Source organism: Myodes glareolus, chromosome 7, assembly GCF_982192425.1.
Source record: "Myodes glareolus chromosome 7, mMyoGla1.1, whole genome shotgun sequence".
Taxonomy (NCBI): domain Eukaryota; kingdom Metazoa; phylum Chordata; class Mammalia; order Rodentia; family Cricetidae; genus Myodes; species Myodes glareolus.
The window spans coordinates 102778828-102799251 of NC_142032.1; the positions used below are offsets into that span (position 1 = coordinate 102778828).

Genomic DNA, 20424 nt, shown 5'->3' on the forward strand with positions numbered 1-20424 from the left:
CCAACAAAACTACAGGGTCTTTATAAAGGGAGGAAGAGGGGAAAAGAATGCCTAGGTGATGAACTATGGAAGAAACTCAGTCGGTCACTGCTATTTGGAGATGGATGGTCTCCAGAGCATGGAAGAAGGTCCTCTATAAAGTGGACAAAGTGAGAGAACAGGTTCTTTACTAGAGTCTCCCAAAAGGAAGGCGTCTCTGAAGACACCTTGGTTTTACCCTAGTGAAACCCACTTCACCACTGCACGATGACACACTTATGCGGTTTTCTCCCACGGTGCTAACTGCTAACAGCAGCCATAGGGAGGATCGTAGGAAAAGTTACAAAGCCTGCCTGAGGAGGACCAGAGACGTGGCAGGGACACCTCTTTCCCACTATGTATCCTCCTTTGATAAACTCCTTTCCTAAAATGCTCCATAAAACTTTATATTTATCTTTTGAAAAGTAAAAATCATCATGGTCAACCACTTCAAAACTGTTTTGACTACAAATTTATCCTGGTTCCTTCAGCACTCGAGTCTCCCTGACAGTCCAGCAGGCCATTTTCCTATCATCTCTACACAGCACACAGGCTCAGGGCTGGTTTTGGTCCCACTTCCTATCCTTCCCCTTTGCCTGCTTCACTTCTGTGGGACCTGGGCCTACAGTTCCACCTAACACAACGCCTGTTTCAATGCCAGTATGGGTCTTGCACCTCCTTGTCTTTAATTATCATGAAGGAAGACAAGAGAAGAGCCTATATCTCATCTTTCATACCTTTTATTGATTGTGCTTATTTATAAATTAATTTAGTCAACAATTACTTATTGTCATGTGCTAAGAGCAGGTGAGATTCTGGGAACATAAGCAACCACGTCCACACTCTGCCTTCTGAGAATGTGGTTCAGTGGGAAGGAGATATTTCAGTTCTGAGTAAGTGTGGTGAAAAAAAACAAATAGGACACTTGAAGAACACCCAGAGAAGCCTAAAACAGAGATGATGGCGATCAGCTGCAGAAAAAGAGATAATAGTTGCTGAATAAACAGGAAAATTTAGATTTGCATGCACTTGAGTAATAAGGTAAATGTTCATTCAAAGTTACAAAATATCATAATGGAAAGTTTAGGTACCACAGGCTAACTTATTTTAGGACAGGCAAGCTGACGCTATTAAAAGGGAGGTTGGACAGGGTGTCAGAATGATGTCTGTGCCAGATCCCAACACCCAGGAAGCACTTCCTACCACACAGGGATCCATTACTTCCAAAGGGGTCTCTGAAGGCTTTCTCAGTGGCAAGTTCCCCTCTGTTATAATGAAAAGAATTCATTTTCAACATGCAGTTCAGAAAGGAGCATGTGGCTCAAGCTCACAGAGAATATCCTTGCTGGGTTCTTCCAGGACAAGATCAGGCTTCTGTGCAGAGGGAAGAGCACAGGAATGCTACAATCAAGACTCCTTTTGGGAGGGAATCTTGGTTCCCACTCACTCTCTAGTCTACTCTTTTGTTGGTATTCTGTAGGCACTGACCTTCCGCTTGATACCTTCCCTCCCTAAAGCAGGGTCTCTCTTTTCCTTTCTGAGACATGCCCTAGAGAGGTAGAAATAAGCCAGCAAAGCTCAGCTGGCCTCGGGAACTGTTTCCAGGTACAGTGCAGGTGAAGGAATGGAACCCGGAACGACCTGCCTAGCCAATGCTGACCTCTCCTTCACCCAGGGGAGGCCTGGCTTTCAGCTGCTACTGATGGCGGTGATGAGCTCATGCCGGATGCCAGCCAGGCTCATCTGACGACTGCTTGGAGCCCATTAAAGCCTTGATGAAATGCGGGTGCCTGGATGGCAGATGGTTCTGGAAAAGCCATGGTGACCAGACTCTTGTCTCCAGCTCAGTCACTCACTGATTCCACAGGCCCTAGGGTACAGAAGTACCTCACCCTGGCGATGAGCAAGGGAAGTTTCATTCTGAGCTGGTTGAGTCCTGAGGGCAGGACTCAGGGTCATGGTGTTCCTACACCGCACCTGATCCAAGATGTGAACTGCAATGATAATCCCACAGAACCCTGGATACTAGATATTTATATTATGATTCATATTAGTTATAAAATCATAGTTATGGAGTAGCAATGAAATAATTTTATGGTTGGGGGTCACTACAACATGAGGAACTGCATTAAGGGGTCACAGAATTAGCAAGGTTGAGAACCACTGCCTTCAGACTTACCTACTTGCTAGTGTCCTTGGGTCCAGGATTGCTGGTCCCTAAGGGTGACTAATGGCCCTCTCCCTCCACAGGGTTGTCTCAAGCTAGAAGACCTTCAAGAACCTACATTTCAGATCTCAGCACACGTGGATTTGTTCAGAAGACTTCCCTCAGTCCCCTGGACTAGATTAGGTTTTCATTATCCTCTTGTAGTACCTTCTACTCTTCTGTAATAATAATATTATATTATTAGCTAATAATTTAGTAATTATTTGTCTAATGTTGCTACTCTGACAGATTTTAAGCTTTGCAAGGGATGGGGCATGCAATAGATATTTGTTAAGATAATATGATGAAATTAATCAAAATGTCATTAAGAGTAAGAGAATGTTTTCAGTTAAATTTTTAATAGCATTTTTAAAAATATTTTTATTTATGAGGGTGTGTGTGTCACATATGTATAGGTGACTGTGGAAGCCAGAAAAGGATGCAGGATGCCTTGGAGCTGGAGTTACAGGTAGTTATGAGAAGCTCAGACTGGGTGCGGGACAAGCTCAGGTCTTCTGCAAGTGCTCTTAGGTGGTGAGCCATTTCTCCAGTCTCTCAATAGCACTCTTGAAAAAGAATTGATATCACTGACGGGTCATCTCATCTGCCATGCTAGACGAGGAGCTGATTCCAGTTCTCTTGGTTTTCTGACTTGTTTCCAAGTAGCCAGCCACCCATCCAAGCCAGAATTGTTCAGTTTGGAATGGTATGGAAGATTTTTTTTTTTCTTTTCCAACAGTTTTACTGAAATATAATTTACATGCCATGAAGTTTGCCCATCTAAAGTATGCAATTTAATGCTTTTTAGCATAAAGACAGTACCATACAACCATCACCATAATCTACTTTAGAATATTTTCATGCAAACCTGTGCTAATTACCTGCCCCCTACTTCCCCTAGACAACTGCTAGCACAAAGGTTTTCTATCTGTGCAAAAGGAGGCGTTTTTGTTAGCGATATGATCTCTTCATTTTATACTAAAAAAGTGATGCCAGAGAGGGGCTGTGATCAAAGACGAGACAAGGCAGGGCGGGGGTGGACCACAGTTCCCGGTGCCTGCAGCCTCTGACCCCTCTGCCAGGCAGCACAAACATGTCCTGAACGAAGATCTTGAGCGCAGAGGCTATCTCATCTTCTGCTCATCGGTCTCCCCTCTGCCCAGATGACCAGCGCAGCAGTGATGCTGAATGTGGGGGCCATGAACTAGTGCCATTCGGTGGACCTCACCATCGGTCCTCTACGAAACACTTTCACAGTGACGTCCAGAGTCATTTTATGTCTATGAACACTAATAACAAAGATGGGCATGTAGTTGGCATTTCTTTTGAAAATTTCCCTTTTTCTAATAATTCATTTTGATTGTACTTAAGTATTATTGTTTCTCAGCATAATTTTGGCTAAAATCAAGTGTAGAAGATAGTGGTTTGTGATGAACAGATTAAAACAGAGACCAATCTTTTGCAGATGAGGTGAGATTCACTGCCTTAGTGCAGCACCTTCTCCCATTTCCTGGGCCCTTGCATCGGTGGGACCCTTCAGCTATACTGCCTATGGACAATGTGCAGCCTTAGCCATCCCCAGGAGAATGACCTCCAGTCTTCCTGCTCAAACCTGTCCAGCCCAACTGCCTGCCCTGCTAGCCATCTTGACTGGGAAGCACCAAGTTCCTTGTCAGTAACTGTGAGTCGCCTTCCCTATGCTCACTGTGGACTGTCTGTCTACGATTGTAAGAGAGATAAGGTCTCTGTGGCCACAGGACTCCATGCGCTGGCAGGAAAGAGACAGATAATAATGACACAAACAGATTTGCAGGTGCCAAATCAAGTGCCATGAGGAGGGCGAAGTAGGGTAACAGGATAAAGTGCACTGGAGCAACTTTTACTAGGGTAGCTTGGGAGGTCCCTGAGATGGGACATTGGAGTGGCCATCCCTGGAGACAAGGAGGGCTAGTGTTTCTGAAGAGAGTGGCATCCAGGGAGAGCAGTGACCCGAGGCTGCAGAGCTCTGCGTGACAAAGGGCTTTTAAGGCTCTGGTAAGGTATCTGGCCTTTATGGGGTCAAATGCTGGGGTCAAAATTTTTTTTTTATTTTAAAGTAGGAAAAGTTTTTTGTTTGTTTGTTTTGTTTTTTGTTTTTTTCCACACAGGGTTTCTCTGCATAGCCCTGGCTGTCCTGGAACTTGCTCTGTAGATAAGGCCAGCCTTGAATCTGCCTCCTGACTGCTAGGATTAATGGCATGTGCCACCACTGTCTGGCTGGGACATGACATATTAAGGGCAATAATCCCTTTGGCTGTGATTTGGTGGAGGCTTGAGGGGACAGGAATAAACTGTGAAAATAGTCTTCTCAGGGTAGTACACGAGAAATGATGGGGCCAGGGACAACCAACAGGACTTACTAAAGAACTGTCCATGGAATGGACGAGAAAAGAATTCAAGGACGACTTAAGCCTTAGATCTGAAAACCAAGGCAACGACGGTACTACCATTTAAGTCATTTTTAACACTGACATTAACAGTTGAAGTTCAGAAAACAAGAGAAGCTGAGAAAACAGAATGATGGAGGGGGGCAATTATTCTTTTGAAAATTTTAGTCAATACGGCATGCAAGAAATCTCCACTATCACATCAGAGTCATTGTTTTTTGTTTGTTTGTTTGTTTTGTTTTGTTTTTGGATTTTCAAGACAGGGTCTCTCTATAGCTTTTGGTGCCTGTTTTGGTGCAAGAAATTTCCACTATCACATCAGAGTCATTGTTTTTTTTGTTTGTTTGTTTGTTTTGTTTTGTTTTTGGATTTTCAAGAAAGGGTCTCTTTTGGAGCCTGTCCTGGAACTAGCTCTTGTAGACCAGGGTAGCCTCGAACTCACAGAGATCCGCCTGCCTCCACCTCCCGAGTGTTGGGATTAAAAGGCGTGCGCCACCACCGCTGGCTCAGAATCATTGTTAAATGTCTGGTTTTCTCATAAATTGAGTTCCTTAAAGGCAACACCCAAGTCTGGATCAGAGTTATTGACCTGATGCCTAGGTTGAGGCCTGTGACAGGAGAGGTGCTCAGTAAATGTCTCCCTCCTGCTCCCGTCCTTTCTACATGCTTTGTCATATCGTCCCCACCATGAAACTGAGCAAAGTAAATTCTGTCCCTTTAACACTTATACTAGAATTTAACTACTATAGCAAATGCTTAATAGATGATGGAAGAAACTTAGCAGAGACTGCGCAGGACACCAGGGCTGGAGGAGGTTCCTGAGAGCAGCTGCGGTAGCTGTTTGGTTTTATGGACAGTGAGAAAGGGTTTGCACAAAGAATTGTGGGTAGCAGAACTAGAACTTCGGATCCTTCTCTGCACTGCTGCGTCTGAAGTTTCAACAGAGGGAAGACAGCCCCGGGCAAAGAAAGCTGCCGGTGCAACATCTGCTGGTGTAGACAGATGGACAGACAGTGAAGTGGAACAAGAAACGGAACACTGAGTTTTGGGCCTGACGATGGGCTAAGCACAGGCTGCTGCAGGAGGATGTCCGCACTGGAAAGGCCCTTTGCCTCAGGCTGTAAGAATTTATGGACTCAGGGATGCTGGCAGGTTAACACCAACGATCCAGCCAGGCACTCAGAGAAGGGGTCAAAGAGGAACCTTGAAAGTGGGAAGGAAAGGCTGAGGGAGGCCTGGGGAGGATTTTCGAAGGGCCAGGCATTTCTGAGGTAAGGAGCACCAGCGATGAAACAGGGAAGAGCAGTGGGAAGAAGAGACAGAGACAGAGGCAGTTCAGATAGGAGGCAGCAGGAGTAAGAATGGGTGGGTCAGGAAGCCATGCAGGGCTTTCAGAGATTTGTTAGTGCATCCAAAAATGTACTCGGTAGCGTGCCAGGGTGTAGCTCGAGAGGTGGAGATGAAAAGCTAGGTAGACTCCTGGTGTACACTCTACCTTAGTTTAGTAAGCGACGTTGTCCTCTAGTCCCAAGGGCAGGGAAGATGGAAGCAGAACTGGGGATTGGCTGGTAGAAAGAAACGCACCCGCCTGAGAAGGTCCCAGTGGAACGCAGGGCAGAAGGAGCTGCACAAGTAGAGGGGCAGCGCCGGGAACGTGGGAGGGGTGTTAGAGGCTGGCGGGAAGAACAGCCAAGTGTCCTGATAACAAACAATATTATCCCTCTCCCAAGAGTGTCACTTGTATACAATGAAGGCTGATTTCTCTGAAGGAACTAAGTCAAAGCCCCACATGATTAGAGGTGTGCTTCAGGCAGACAGTTGCCCGTGGGAGCGCATTCCTGCGAGCTCACCAGCTCCGGGTGTGCTGAGATGCGTCTACTGGGACTTCGCTGCCAGTCACAGTGCCCACCTGCCCTCCTCCATCTTTCCTCGCACTTGGAAAGTGTGGTAGCACAACCTTCCTGTTCTAAGTAAACAACACCGAGGCAGCAGCAGCAAGGATGAAAATGTACAGTCAGTATACTTCTTGTAGGACAGTAAGGTGGACACCCGATAATTCGAGTTCCTACAAGGGAACTATCTCCCTATTGCTCTTGCTGGAAAGGGGATCACCCACTCCTCCAGGGGTCTTTCTGGAACTTGTTCCACCTCCCTGCTCGGTGACAAGAAGGCATTTCCTCTTTCACGTACACAGAGCCCCTTTTTCAACTTTCTGCCACAGCACCCACCCCACTGCCATGGCTGGTTTACACATCTGTCAGCATCACAGTCTCATGGTCAGAGATGGTGTGCCTGACCCTTAAGATGTCCCAAGGTACATGATCTCAGAGATGGCAAATAGTTCAACATATGATGTAACGGAGACATGCTTTAAAGTCAAGTCTGTCTCCAAAGCATGTACCTTTTCACGGCTATGGGTCACTTGAAGCAGAAAAATGATCCTGAGCATCTGTGGTAAGCTCTCAGACAACACTGCACAGTTCACAGGAGGAAGAAAGCACCTGAACAGGTGGACAAGCAGAAAAGGCTTCCCAAGAGAGGGAGGTGAGAAGGGAGGGAAGGCAACAGCACTCTAGACTGTGGGGGTGGTGCAAGCAGAGATGCAGGAAGAGAAATGGAGTTACAGCTGTCCACCCAGAGTGTAACTATCTCAGTCGTCACAGTAACTGCTATGGACAATAGAAACATGTCTGTCTTTCAGCTTGGATCTGAGAATTCACGCAGCTACATAAAAACATTTACATGTACAGGCCATGCAAGCAGAGTGAAACCGAGGGACTGAAACAACCAGTGCGACAGCAGGAGGGAGAGAGAAACACACTGGGGGCTATGATCCAGAGCACGCTACACGAACCCTGTTACTACATACAATCAATATACCCCAATAAAAATGAAAAAAAAAAGTAGCTACTTGTCACAGAGCATCTACTATGTCTGCCAGGGACTTTACACCTGTTACTAATCTCCACACAGTCCTATGAAGGAGGCGTCATCTGGCGAAACAACCAAGGCTAGGATAGTAGAGCTAGGACGACCTGTCGGTTATCGGAAGCTGGGATCCCAACCCAGATTAGCTGATTCTGAAGCCCGGGTGTGTTTTCTACTACTCCATGCTGCCTCCTACAGGCTGGAAGGTGTCCACATCCTCAGCTTGATGCTGTTGCCTGAGCCTCTTCACAGCTTAGAGAACAAGCAGCAAGAGTGGCTGCTTCCTCTACTCCTAAGAGTAGATGCAGAAACGTAAATCCCTGTAGGCCTTGAGAGCAGACAGTCTTTGTGCCTAGGCCTGCCTTGGGTCTTTCAGAGAGAACCTTCCTCCTTTGCTACAGCAAAGCTGGTGGCCAGAGCACTACGATAAAGCTGATAGGCAGGAAGGCAGACCCTTTGGAAAAGGTCAGCAGAGGTCAAAGACTTTGGAAATGTTACAGACAAGAGCCCTGAGGACAAGAGAGCAGGATCCTGCCTCTTGGTTGGCTGGTCACACACACTGGTAGAGTAAGGGAGGTCAAGAAGGGGAGAGGGGTCAGAAACTGGCAGACCTGCAGGGCCTGAGTGACAGCAACTTGCTCAGGTCTAGAAGGGGGAAACAAGTGGGCTAATGGCTTTGACCCTCGAGGCTGGGAAACTAGGCAGGGGTATAAATGGATGACTCCTAAAGAGGCAGGTGGGAGAAATGCAGAGGTGGGGGCTCAGGGTATCCGTTCCAAGTCACCGGGCAGGAAAGCATGTCCTCAGAACAGCTCAAAGGGCTAGCCTTGGCCTGGGGGGGAGGTGGATGGAGCCTCATAAAAGGCCCTCGCTTCTTCATTTTAAAGGTGTTCGATCTGCAAGCAGGCGCAAAGGCCCCTTGTAGAATGAACGCTGTCATCTGTCTGGTGGCTGGGGAAGCAGGAACAGGAACCTCGGGAAGGGGGGGGTGAAGGCTCCTCATAGAATGAACACTGTCTGGTGGCTGGGGAGCAGGGACATGAACCAGGAGACAATGGCTGGGCACACGGATTGGAAGGCATGAGAGAGAGAAGCCCCACATGCATGTTCTGACGCTTAGTTGCAATGTCTCACCAGAGAGCTTTCCAAAGGACAGAGTCACCCTTACTCTACCTGGCAGAGCAGGCTTCCAGGCACACTTACAGACCAAGGCATGCTTCAGAGCTGGCCCCTTGAAGGGTGAGGGCACAGGCAAGGCCTGGTTATGAAACCAGTGTGCCTATGGCCGACAGGAGGTGGCAAGGCTGGGTTCCTGGGAAGTGTCCCAAATCAAGGGCATGACATGGGCTGGAAGATCATTGGGATCCTGGACCCGGAAGGCACAGGCTCAGGGACAGAATGAACTTCCTGTGAGGGCTGACTAGAAAAAGTGGTAGAAAATACAAAGCAACCACAGTTCATTAAAAAGGTGTTCCCATGGTCACTGCGAAGCAAAATGGAACTGACTACCTGAGGAAGGAGTGGGATCCCTCAGCCTACTAATCTTGGAGATTTCTTCTGTGAGGGAGAAAGAATCATTTGAATGACCCAGAGGGACTCAAAGGATGGTCTAGTTCTTTTGGTCCCCATGGAGAAGGACGGAGGACCTGAGGTTCTAGCCCCAAGAATGGATCCGGGTCCTCCACATGCTGGCTCTAATCTTTCAGAAGCTAGATGGGGATAAGGGGAACTAAGAAGGAAATGGCCATATGAAGGTGTCTGGCAATGAACTCTGTACCAGACTTGGATAAAACCAGCCCAGCCAGAGTATGGAGCATTCTATTCCTGTAATGAAACTGACACCCTTAAAAGGGAGGCCATTCACTGTTCAGCAGATGGTTATAGAGCACTCACTACATGGCATGAACCATGCTGGTACTAAGGATACTTAATAGGTCAATATAGTCTGTACTCTAAGGAGAAAGGCAAATGAGAAGCCTTCTGCTTTGGTATTGTTGCTAGTTTTGGAGACAGGCTTAGTTATAAACCTCAGATTAGCCTGGAATTCATTATGAAGTCCAGGCTGCCGGCAAACAAGATCCCTGTTCCAGCCCCTGACTACAAGTATGAGTGTGAACAGGACACCATGGCTCAGAGTAACAGACCTACGTGAGATTGCAGTGGGGCCAAGATCCAGGACAGCAACTCTGACACAGGTTAGGAGGGTTTTGTTCCCCTGGTCCTGCTCTGGAAGTCACAAGAGAACAAGCTGACACTTTTGGGAAGAAATTCCCAAAATGAATTTCTTGAAGAAATTTCAATGAAGAAATTCTCACAGTGGGGCTGAAGAAACAGCTCAGCAATAAGGACACAGGTTCAGTTCCTAGTACCCATGCTGCTTTTGTAACTCCAGCTCCAGAAGATCCAACGCCACTCAGCTCTGAGGACACTTGGATTCAGGTGCACACACCTACTCCCCCACATAATTAAAAAAAAAAAGTCTTTAAAAAAACCCTCACAGCTTATCACAGACAGGGTGGAGGACAACCCCCTACATGCCCCCAATACACACATACCTGCCCAAGAACATACAACCACCAAAGGGCAAATCACACATTGTCACTGTTATTCCTGGTAAGTCTGCCCATCCCTTAGCTTAGGAGAGTACCAGGATTACTTTCCCCTGCCAGCCACAACCCACAGCTCTCACCTCCATCCAGTAGCTCCTTCACAACGCGGTAGTCGTCAGCCAGGACGGCATAGTGCAGAGCTGTGCAGCCCTTGAAGCTAGCACGGTTGTTTAGCCGGTTGTTGAAGTCGTCCTCTCGAGTGACTAGGACTGAGGGACCAAAAACAAAACAAGATAAAACAAAAAAACCAACAAGCAAACAAACAACAACAAAAACCCCACAAACCTCCATTAGCAACAAATTAGTCTGTACAAGCTCATGATTTTTGTCTACTTTCCCTACCCACATCTCCCTTTAGGTAGGTAGGTAGGTAGGTGTGTGTGTGTGTGTCTCACTATGAAGGGCAGACTGGCCCGGACTCTCTGACCATTTTGTTTCTCCCGAGACAGGCTCTCATTATGTGTCAGGATGGTCTTAAGCTCGCAGTGCTACTCCTGCCTCTGTCTCCCATGTGCTGGGATTCCAGCTGTGAGCCACTGTGTCCAGCTTCATCTGCTTTTTGATTTCTTCTTGTTTTTGAGGTAACATTTATTTGTGTACCTCAGGCTGGTCCTCTTGTTTAAGCTGCTTGAGTGCCTGGCTCTTCAATATTTTATCTATGAACTTCTAAACATTAAGTAGCATCTACACTGTGAGCCTGGCCATCTGGGCCGGGCAAGAGAAGGTAAAACAGCCTGGTTTGTTTCATGAATGTTGACTGACATGTAGGCTTCATTTTGGGGACATGAAATGAATCATTATGGTCCCTGACCTCAACTGACTAAAGAGGCAGATGATAAACATGTGTACAGCGCTGCTGCAGACAAATCCTATGTTGGGGTAAAATGGGAGGACACAGAAAGCCAGGGTAAACTCGGCTTGAGAAGAAAGAAAGAAAGAAAGAAAGAAAGAAAGAAAGAAAGAAAGAAAGAAAGAAAGAAAGGAAGGAAGGAAGGAAAGAAGGAAGGAAAGGAAGGAAGGAAGGAAGGAAGGAAGGAAGGAAGGAAGGAAGGAAGGAAAGGAGAGTGGAGGTGGGATGGCGAGAACAGGGAAGGGGTGGCAGGAACAGGGAAAGGCAAGAGGATGTTCGAGGCAGAAGAGTCACACACCTCTACTGCTTACAATTCAGTAAGTAACTTAAAGCTTAAAATTTGATTTAACAAATCAAGTAAAAATTGAAACTACAGAAGGGAACAAAGAAAAAAAAGGACTTCATATCTCAGTGACCTGAGAAGGAACAAGCAACATCTGGTCTAGCTCTTCAGGGATTGTACACTGTGCCTGGGTGTGCATTCCCTACGAAGTCGGAATTTACTGTACCTCTCATTTGCTTTTTGGCCTGTTTTGGTAGTGCTGACTGTTGAACCTGGTGTTGAACACATCCTTGTGCATGACAGACAATTCTACCAATAATCTCCATCCTAGTTCTGCAATCTGATTTTCTACCCTTCATAACTATCTACAAACATCTTCTGAACACTAAGGATAGGCATTTCATGGGAGCTGAGCGTGCAAACCCTTAGGCACTATTCATGTGCCTTCTTTTCTCTCTCCTCTCTTATTAAAATAAAACCTGAAACTGTTCTCACTTTTCAAGACCTCTGGGTTTGTGGATATATACATATCTGCTTATGTTGTTATCCAGACACTTTTAGATCAGCTAATAAACTAGAAGGTTCAACCCTTTGGGGCATCCCCCTGGGAGGCAAGGCCCCACAGAGCAGCTTCAAGCCTGCTTGGGTTCTGAGGTTTCTGTTTCCCTCATTTGGAAACTACCCCAGAACCCAATTCTCCTTAATGCTACCTCCTAGCTCTTTTGTTGGGAGTAGAATCTAGGATCCAGGATCTGCCTACCTGGGCCAGTTCTCCCTGTCCCCTGGCACTAATCCCGTAAAGGGCAGGCTCCTGTTGCCTGGAGGGATAAAAGGTCGTGCACAAGGCAAAAAGTGACCTTGCCTAGATAGCAGCACCAAACAATTATTCCTACACCACTCTTTCTGAGTGTTTTCAGAATGAACTGAAAGTGTGCTCCCTCTTGGAATACTGAAGACACTATCTAAATACAGATCTTAAAAGCAAGGCTGTCCAGTAGTCGTAATCCAGTCTCAGTTTTTAGTCAAGAATGTGGGAGTTCAGCTCATTTGGCTAGTTAATGGTGTGTGAGGAGCCCAGAGGCTGAGGTGGAAGGGCTGTCTGAGTCTAGCAGTCAGAATCACCAGCGGTGAGTACCAGAACCAGGGTGAGTCCGCATTCTCCCCTCACAGCGCCAATGAAAGAATCCAGCACAGAGAAAGCCGAGCCTGGAGGCTATACCAGCCTTAGACTCTTGCATTCTCTCCTTTTCTTGCTCTGGCAACACTGTAAGACATTCGGTGGAAGCTGGCATTACCATATGATAACTTGAGGTGTGTAGCCACACCCTAACAAGCCAGCATGAGTGGAAACACTTCAAATCTTTGGTCAAAATGAAGATGGTGGAGCTCAGAGCTGGAAACCAGAGCACAAAAACTGACCCCGGCAGTATAATGTGACTTTCTCCTGGGCGTCAAAAACAGGCAGCAAGAAAGTGTTTGAGCAGCTAGGGTTAGATCAGCCTCTGGGCACACAAGGGGCCTGGTATCTGGATTAGCCTAGCACATGATCGGGGGTTATTTAGATTAGTCTGGCTTCTGAGCACACCTGAGGGATTATCTAGATTAGGTTGGCCTCTGGGCACACCTGAGGGGTTACCTATATTAGCAAGGCCTGTGTGTGTGTGTGTGTGTGTGTGTGTGTGTGTGTGTAATATACCTATGCTTTTCCTGTGTGAGCCCTTTAGAAGATCAATGAATGAGAGGGACCAGCCCTTAGTCACAAATCCCACTAGTTACTTTAGTTACCCCCATCATACTGGGGATCTTGTTTCTAGCCCACTGCAGGTTAGGAATAGGAAACAAGGCTGGGTGGACACTTCCGAGTCAAGCAGATTGATCACAATCACACGCTGGCCAGGCAGGGAGGGAAAAGAACAGGACAATGAAAAGCTGAAAAAGGATTCCAAGCCCAGCACCTCAAAAGGCCCTAAGGGCATCTCTGAACTGCCACACAGGACATTAACTGCTGGATATAATGATAGACCTGAAGAAAAGTGATAGTTGGCTCAAGAAAGCAAGAAGGGTATAATCCGTTTTACAAAGAAAACCCATCACTCATTGGGCAAACAAGTGTAATGAGTGCCTGTGCATGGCAGTACCTTCTGCAGATGCAATCGTGAATGAATAGGGCAACTTCTGACTTTACGAATTAACTGTCTGATTCGAGAATTAATCAATCATGTGTTTTCCCAAGTGTGCTGACAAGGCTATGCACACAGGGTGCTCACCACAAAGGGCAGTGCCTTCAAGGAACACAGGAGGCTACTTCAGTACATGTCACAGCCCAGCGAGAGCCCTGCTCCTCTGTGGTCTCACCTCTCACCACTGCCTGCCTAATGCTCGTTCTTATCTTGGAACTTCTGATCCAGCTGGAATCCTACCCATCCTCAACTGTCACTTGGCTGGTCAGTTCCTTTCTAGGTCTCCAACAGAGGGCCACACTCCAGGTGATCCTGCCTGAGCTGAGGTAGGTACTGCTCTGAGGGATCCTCTAGCATCTGCTCCCTCTCCCAGGGACGTCCTACCGGCTGGAGACAGACTGTCACGACTTTCGTCACCATGTACATGCCGGGCTAAAGCCCGAGCACAGCAGACCTGGGCTCGAAACGCTTGACAAGTGCTTGTTGAAGCAGCAAGTAGATAAAAAATGAGTGCCTCTTTTATGAAAATCAAAGATGTAAAATACCCCAAAATCCATTTTTTTTTTATTCCAAACCCTTTCTCAGTGCTGACAACTTTCTGGAAAACAGAGGCAGGAGGGTTACAAACTTGAAGCTATCCTGAAGTACATACGACGACCTTGTATCAATAAAAATTCCTGATTTTAGGGCATTTGGAGTTAGTATTTTTGGATTAGGGGTGTTCAACTAATAAACTTTACACACAAACATTCCAAAATTCAAACAAACTTCTAAATCTGATTTTCTTCTGGTGCCAAGCATTTTGGATTAAATATATTCAACATCTCACACAAATAAGGTCCAGATATTTCTGTTTGTGGAAAACAATAATAATATCTATAAACAAATGTCTAGTGAAGGCAGCACAGAAGGGCTGGTAACTGAGCAAGCTCTGGATCAAGACCACTTGTGTTTGAATCCTGAATTTGCTGTGCAGGTTCACATGGTTTGCTTGACCTCTCTGTGTCAAACTCCTGTCTGTAAATGGAAAGAAAGAACAGGAAGCTCTAGGTGTGGTAACACAGCATCTGGTCTCAGTGCCAGCCGTGATCCTTTTTATCCAGGCTCTCAGGAAGGCACAGGCGCAGGACACTGCAGGTGGGAGAGCCAAAGCCTGTTCTGCATAGTGTCACCTGGCAGTGTCTGCTTAGTGCTGTGTCATGCTGGTGTTCTCCAGTCGGAACGATCACTCCAGAGCTGGGCGCTGGTGGTGCACGCCTTTAATCCCAGCACTCAGGAGGCAGAGGCTGGCGGATCTGAGCTAGTTCCAGAACAGGCTCCAAAGCTACAGAGAAACCCTGTCTTGAAAAACCAGAAAACAAAACAAAACAAAACAAAACAAAAAACCCAAAAAACAAACAAACAAATAAAACCCAACAAAACAAAACACACACACACACACACACACACACACACACACACACACACACACAACCAAAGGTCACTTCAGAACTGCTGCCCCAGGAGCTGTAAGTTTATGCTCCCATTTTGTATGGGAGTCCTGGAGTTCAGAAGAATGACATTAGGCGGCAAGCAGGAATCTCCCATGCCAATTCTGTGTTTGGCATGAACTTTTTTCTGCACTGCCCAGTGTTAGCAGCCTGAGGTCCTTAGCTGGTAGGAGCATTTTGGAAGGGATTAGGAGGCATGGTCTTTAGGAAAAGGCATGTCACTGGGGGTGGGTTCTGAGATTTCAAAAGCCCATACCTGGCCCAGTCTTTTTATCTCTGCCTCCAACTTGTACGTAAAATGTAAGCTCTCAGATACTGCTCTGGAGCCAAGCCTACTGGTCTGCTGCCACACTTCTTGCCAGGGAATCATTCCCCAAAACACCCCCCCCCCGAAACTGTAAGCAAGTCCCCAATTAAATGGTGCTTCGTTTGTTTTTGCCTTGGTCAAGGCGTTTCTTCATAGTAATAGAAAAGACACAGCCCCACTGCCAACTGCTAAAAAGGCCCAATCCCGAGATCTCACTCTTCTTAAGCCACAAAAGATGATGAAGGTAGAAAGGGGGTGGAGAAAAGGAACAACACCCCACCCCCATCCCCTTGGCCGGAGAGTAAGCAAAGTCATCCAAAGGAGCATCCAAGCCTGTCTCACCAGCTGGCCACCAAGGTGGTCTTCTGAGACCCAGTCAGTGAGTCCCCTTCTCAACAAAGATATCTTCCCACCTGCAGGGGGTGGTAGGCTCCTCTCCTAGATGCTTTCCCTGTCTCTGAGTGAGGTTCCACACCCCCTCTGGCCACAGGAAAAGTGACAACCACTACTCTACTCACTTCTGCCCCTACCCCTGCCTGTGAATGTTACAAAGTCTATGCCTCAGGGGTCCACAGCCAGAGCCGAGAGTCAGCAGCAGTCAGAGTCCACATGTAGCTCTGTCTCAGCACCACACACACACACACACACACACACACACACACACACACACACACAGCCCTGCTTATCTTAGCTCTGTCATGTGCTAAGTACTATGTAAATGATATGACAAACAATAATTTGAGGGGTACGGGGGTGCTCATGGTACTAAAATACCAATACTTACAATTAATTATAAGTCTAAAATTTTATTATAATACAAAATATATAATTCTTTAAATAAAATCTGACATAGATTGGAGGGGTGTCAATATGTGCCCCAGGTGGTACAAAGTACTCAGGAGCAGAGTGAGGTCCACGTCTGAGTTCAAGGCCAGTCTAGTCTGCATAGTGAGTTCCAGGTCAGCCAGAGCCAACAGGAGAACCTATCTCAGATAAATAAATAAATAAATAAATTTAAAATTATACAAATATTTATGGCCATGTATTTTTAAAAACCCAAAGGTAAACAATATAATATCCATCATATGATGAAGGGATAAACGATATTTAGTAGAATACTATTCAACCATAAAAAGGAATGAAGTAATGACAGTTGCCACACTATGTATGAAACATAATGCTAGAGAAAAGAAGTCAGTCACAAATGACCATATGGTATATGGTTCCACGTACACAGAATGTCCATTTTAGGCAATCTATAGAGACAAGGTAGATTATTAGCTGCCAGGGACTTGTGGGCAAATGGAGAATAACTGATAAGCATATGAGGTTTTCCTATGATGTGATGAAAATGTTCTAAAATAGACTGGGGTGATGCTTGTATAACTCTTGAGAAAGAATACGTCACTAAGTTATATATTTTACATGGTTAACTTCATATGTTATTTGGCATTCAGGCAAGAATCAACAAGTGCTAAATTTATGTTATGCTCTTTCTCCTGACGCCATCCTACCATGCTGGAACCCTCCCCAACACTAACAATGGAGAACAGCAGACGCTCATTCATACTCAGTAGAGGGGCACAGGGGCGTCACCCCAGTACTGTGCTAAGAAAAGAAATGGCTTTTTTTCACACTGAATTCTGTGTGTGAGAGATCAGGCCAGGGACTTGATCAACTATTTTCCTCACAAAAATGCACTAGGCTGCCATTAATAAACAAAGAAACTAGTCTTGGCTCATGCAGGTCGTTTAAAGTGGCACCACCAGGCTATGACTGTCCAGCTCAGACGCCTGTCTTTTCTGTGGGACTATGACTTCCTTCTGGCCTCATATTTCCTGACAGTGGACTCACTTTATGAACTAAGCAGCCTGAGGTCATGATCTCCTTTCCTCTATGCATTGTAGTAATATCTAGTTCACACTGAATTAGGTGACATCTCCTCCTGCACGGGCCTGTTTACATAGTTTCATGCACTACATTCCTGTATTCAATAAATACTTTCCCAGTGAGATGTCCAGCTTGTCTTCTGAAAGTACGGATATTGTCGTCAGCTTTATCCTTTGTGTAATGTATGAGCCCATGGTGACCGAGGCTGGTTTCAGGTCCAGCCTCCACTTAAAAATGGTTTTCACAGGTACCATGCTCTCTGTTCATGAACTCCTGAGGAACTCCTTCTTGGCCCACCACCACCCCTCCCGAGTGCAATGACGAAGCTAGCACATACTGGCTCAGGAAAGGTGTGATGGATTAAAGGGAAGACCGACCAGCGGCCTTCTGACAGGAAGGGCAGCTCATCTCTTCTAATCCCATGGAAAGGAAGGCAGAACAGAAAGGCTGGCAAGGAACTAAAGACGGCTTACAGACTGCGTGGCATATACTCTTTGGCCCAGGACTCCTTTACCAGAGAACCTGGTGAGGTTTTCCCGACCCACAACACATCTTCCCATCATCAAATGTACAAAGGGGAGAACTCCTGAGTCTGCTGAGGATATGTATCAGAACTCAAACATCACTTCAATTTCTTTCACTTCTCACCTTTCCTGACTCTTAGAGAGCAATGGTGCTCAGTGGTCTCTGGCTTCAAGGATCCTAAGGGACAAGCTGGCAGCAAGCACAAGAAGCCTGCTTCTGAGCAGCTATGCAACCTGGCTGGTCCAACTGGTCCCTCAGTGATCCCCGTCTCTGCACCTGCTTGCCTCTCCTCTGCCTTTTCTTCAAGATGTTAAAAACTTGCAATAAAAAACAAATACAAAACGCTGTAATTAATAGCCAATTCCAAGCCAACCAAGCATCTCTACTAATAAACCTCAACACTTGCAAAAAGAACAATAAATTCTGCCCCTCTCTGGTTCTGAGGTGGTCTCTTTTATATACTCTGTGTTGTGTGTATGCATGTGGGTAAGCGTGTCTACATATATATTTATTTTCCTTTATTTCCCATCCAGGGAGGGGCAGAATAATGAACTGCGTGCGTCAGAGAAGATGAATCTGAGATACTAGGGAGCAGTGCAGTAAAAAGATTAAAGTGTTATTATTGTTGGTTTTTTTTCCCCCATGGTCCATTGTGACAGCTCGACCGTCATCTGTAAAAAATGTCTCAGCGAGAGATAATCATCGGAAACTCAATAAAGCGTCAGGGGGAGCCTCAGCCCCCATCAATCACTGGGTGCCTGGAAAATTTCAGCCCTCTGTCTCCCTTCCTGCTATCCATATAAATGTCTCTAATATATTTTGTGTGGTGTGTGGGACCCAACCCTGATTTGGAACTTTTGATGAAAAAATATTTATACACAAAATATGTAAATCAGCTAAAAATCACAAGACCAGCTCTTTGCTACCCCATCATACTTTTCTTATTTTTATAAATGCATCAAATTTATTCTTTTTAATAAAACATGTCAACTACTCTCTCTCTCTCTCCTAAGAGAGAAAGACACACACACATACAAACACACACACACATACACACACACATATATCTATGTAAGTTTGGATAGCTAAAAGAATAGAAACAATTAACCTAACTGGGTAATACATTTCATCTTGAAGTTGGCCAAAATGCCTGATGGAGTGACAGCCCTCTGTCCACCCTGCTGATTCTGTATGAGCTGAGAAATGGCGTATAGAACTACTGGCCCTGGAGGGGTAATGAGACTCTTGAGTGGACCTGGACAAGGATGAAGAAGAGTCAGGGCATTAATAAAAACAACTTGCCTAAGAGCTTTTAGCCTGCTGGTTTTCCAAGCCTCTGGAGAAGCCAGAGGTCTTGGCATACTCAGTGAGAGGCACATGCAACCCGGGATGGTCTCTGAGCTCTAGACAAGGGAAGGAATCGGTTTTGTTGACAATGGACATCACTGCTTCAAAAAAAAAAGTTTTATTCTTATTCTTTGTGTGTGAATGTGTGTAGTGTGTATGCTGGCGCACATACTTAGCCTCAGAGGCCAGAAGAGGGTGTCAAATCCTCTAGAGCTAGAGTTAGTTATCATCCACTTGATGTGAGTGCTAGGAAACCAATTCTAGTCCTCTGAAGAACAGCAAGTGATCATAAGTGCTGGGCATCTCTCCAGTCCTTGGACATCACTGTTTTTGCCTTAGTTTCCTTTACTGAGCACATAATGTTGAACAATATATATATATATATATATATATATATATATATATATATATATATATATATATATATATATATAAAACCTGCTATTGACATGGTACAGCTTCATTATCATACCCTCCTTTGCTACCCTTTGAAGCAGTCAATCCTGCAGTCCTCTAGGACTTTGATGATAAAACCCTGGTATCTTGATCTCTCCCTGTCTACCAATGCTGTGTTGCTGTGTGGTTTACTGCTCCATGAATGGTGTGTCCGAACACGTTCATTCTGCAGTCTGAAACAGAGCTTCTCTATTTCGCGCCCCTGAGAGTTCTGGACACAGAACTCTGCTCCCCTCTACCTACCCATACCCACCTCTCTGTCCTCTGGCAGCTGCCTCAAATCTTCCTAGACTTTGAGAATCAAGGTTAATTTTATTTCCTTGATTACTTCAGCCCAACATTCTTCATTCTGAGCTCCGCTGTGATCTGGACCCTGGTCTAATGTGGTCTCGACTGTACCCAATCTTTATTATCATTAGCTGTCATTCTTAGTATATCATATTTGCTTTCATATCATACAAGCACTTTCATAAGTACGTCAATTAATGTTTTTTCCCCTGGTGTTGGGAGAATGGGTCTTTTCACAGGGCCTCACAGTATATCTCAGGCTGGCCTTAAACTTTCATTCTTTCTGCCTCAGCCTCCTGAGTGCTGGGATTATAGGCATGCAACACCACACCAGCAATCAAATGACTGTTACAACAAATATGTGGTGTGAGAAATATTCTCTATAGATGAGAAAACTAGCATAGAAACAGGATGAACTGCCCAATGTCATATCATTAAGTAGCACACAATCCATTTCTTAGACTCAAATTAATATTTGGCTCTTTAAGGATAAAGGGTCAAAGACCCTGTAGTTTCCTATGGACATAATTAGACTAACGATCATGATGAGGCACAAACAGAGGTTTCTATTCATGGGATTCCTCCTATGTTCCAGGATTAGGAGAAGGAGAAATACATTAC

At 45.7% G+C, this 20424-nt stretch overlaps 1 protein-coding gene and 1 long non-coding RNA gene across 3 annotated transcripts in view; one reads left to right on the forward strand and one right to left on the reverse strand.

Annotated features, from left to right (window-relative positions):
* Clpb (ClpB family mitochondrial disaggregase) overlaps positions 1-20424 on the reverse strand; it is a 126720-nt gene that overhangs the window by 52726 nt on the left and 53570 nt on the right. For both annotated transcript variants that reach the window (XM_087908649.1, XM_087908650.1), the window contains one exon: positions 10268-10396. In XM_087908649.1, coding sequence (XP_087764775.1) covers positions 10268-10396 — 129 coding nt within the window. The remainder of the gene's footprint in view (positions 1-10267; positions 10397-20424) is intronic.
* LOC125397220 (uncharacterized) lies at positions 13745-18173 on the forward strand. The gene is made up of 2 exons (XR_007231029.2): positions 13745-13826; positions 17435-18173. It is a non-coding gene; the product is annotated as an uncharacterized LOC125397220 (long non-coding RNA).